Raw genomic sequence first — 988 nt, forward strand, 5'->3', positions numbered from 1 at the left:
ACCTTGCAGGCATTCTGAACCCCGCGTCGTGCTCTTGCAGGTGCGCGATAGGATGGAGCGTCAGGGCGTCCAGGTGAAGAAGCTGGAGGCGAACCACGCCCACCTGATCAGCAGGAACAACTTCAAAGTGCTCATCTTCCAGGTGAGTGGAGCAGCACAGAGGGAACGGAGGAGAGCAGGTCAGAGAGCAGAGAGCAGAGGGCTTCCTGGTGCCGCTGGCCTAATGCATGCTGGGAGACGCAGTTCCTCCTGCAGCTCAGTGGACCCGCTGACTGTCTCCTTATTTGTTCATAAGCTGCTGCAGGAAGCGACCTGGAACCGACAGAGTTCTGGTGTGTGTTCAAGCCGGTGTGTGGTTCTGCTGTCTGCTCTGCTCTTCACTGAATGCCACAAAAAGCCTGTGGACAGCCGGTCACACTCCAGGTTCTGATATGGTTCTGTTGGTTCTGGTTCTGGTCTCTTTGGTTCCAGTGAAGGTAAAGGTAGAATGCAGCTGATATTTCAGAGAACAGGGTTCTGAACGGTAGATTGTCTCCCAGTTTAACATCACAGTGACGCCGAGCACAACGTGAGGCTGTCCAGGTGCTTCCAGGTTCTCCTTTGGTTCTGCTCAGTTTCCTACAAAGATCCAGTATAAGCTGATGTTCCAGTGAGGTGCCACTCAACTCCCTCGAACACTCAGCGATCCCCATATTTTCCTAACGTTCCTTTAAGGATCCGCTGAAGTCTGTCTTTGGTTCCCTGCATGTCGCTCTGAACATGCTTCCCCCAGAGTCCCCATGGTTCCCCTGGAGGTCCTGTCGGGATCCGTTGTTCCAACATCCATTGTTCCTGTCGAGCTCCGGTAGTGTCCATGAAGGTTCCCGGGCATTTTTATTAGAGATCCTCTTATGTTCCCATAGGAACACATGAAGGCGCATTTCAGGTTCCAACAGGTTCTCTGGTTTGTCTGTTGTTTCTTTCTCCACCAATCAGTTGAGATGCTTCC

The 988-nt window shown here is 52.5% G+C and overlaps 1 protein-coding gene across 1 annotated transcript in view; it reads left to right on the forward strand.

The window, feature by feature from the left end:
* The window catches only part of LOC103371142 (serum deprivation-response protein-like), a 6,449-nt gene that overhangs the window by 2,021 nt on the left and 3,440 nt on the right, over nt 1-988 (forward strand). The window contains exon 3 of the mRNA XM_008300373.1: nt 41-166. Within this exon, the coding sequence (XP_008298595.1) occupies nt 41-166 (126 nt within the window). The remainder of the gene's footprint in view (nt 1-40; nt 167-988) is intronic.

Source organism: Stegastes partitus, unplaced genomic scaffold (genome assembly GCF_000690725.1).
Source record: "Stegastes partitus isolate 25-593 unplaced genomic scaffold, Stegastes_partitus-1.0.2 Scaffold1529, whole genome shotgun sequence".
NCBI lineage: Eukaryota > Metazoa > Chordata > Actinopteri > Pomacentridae > Stegastes > Stegastes partitus.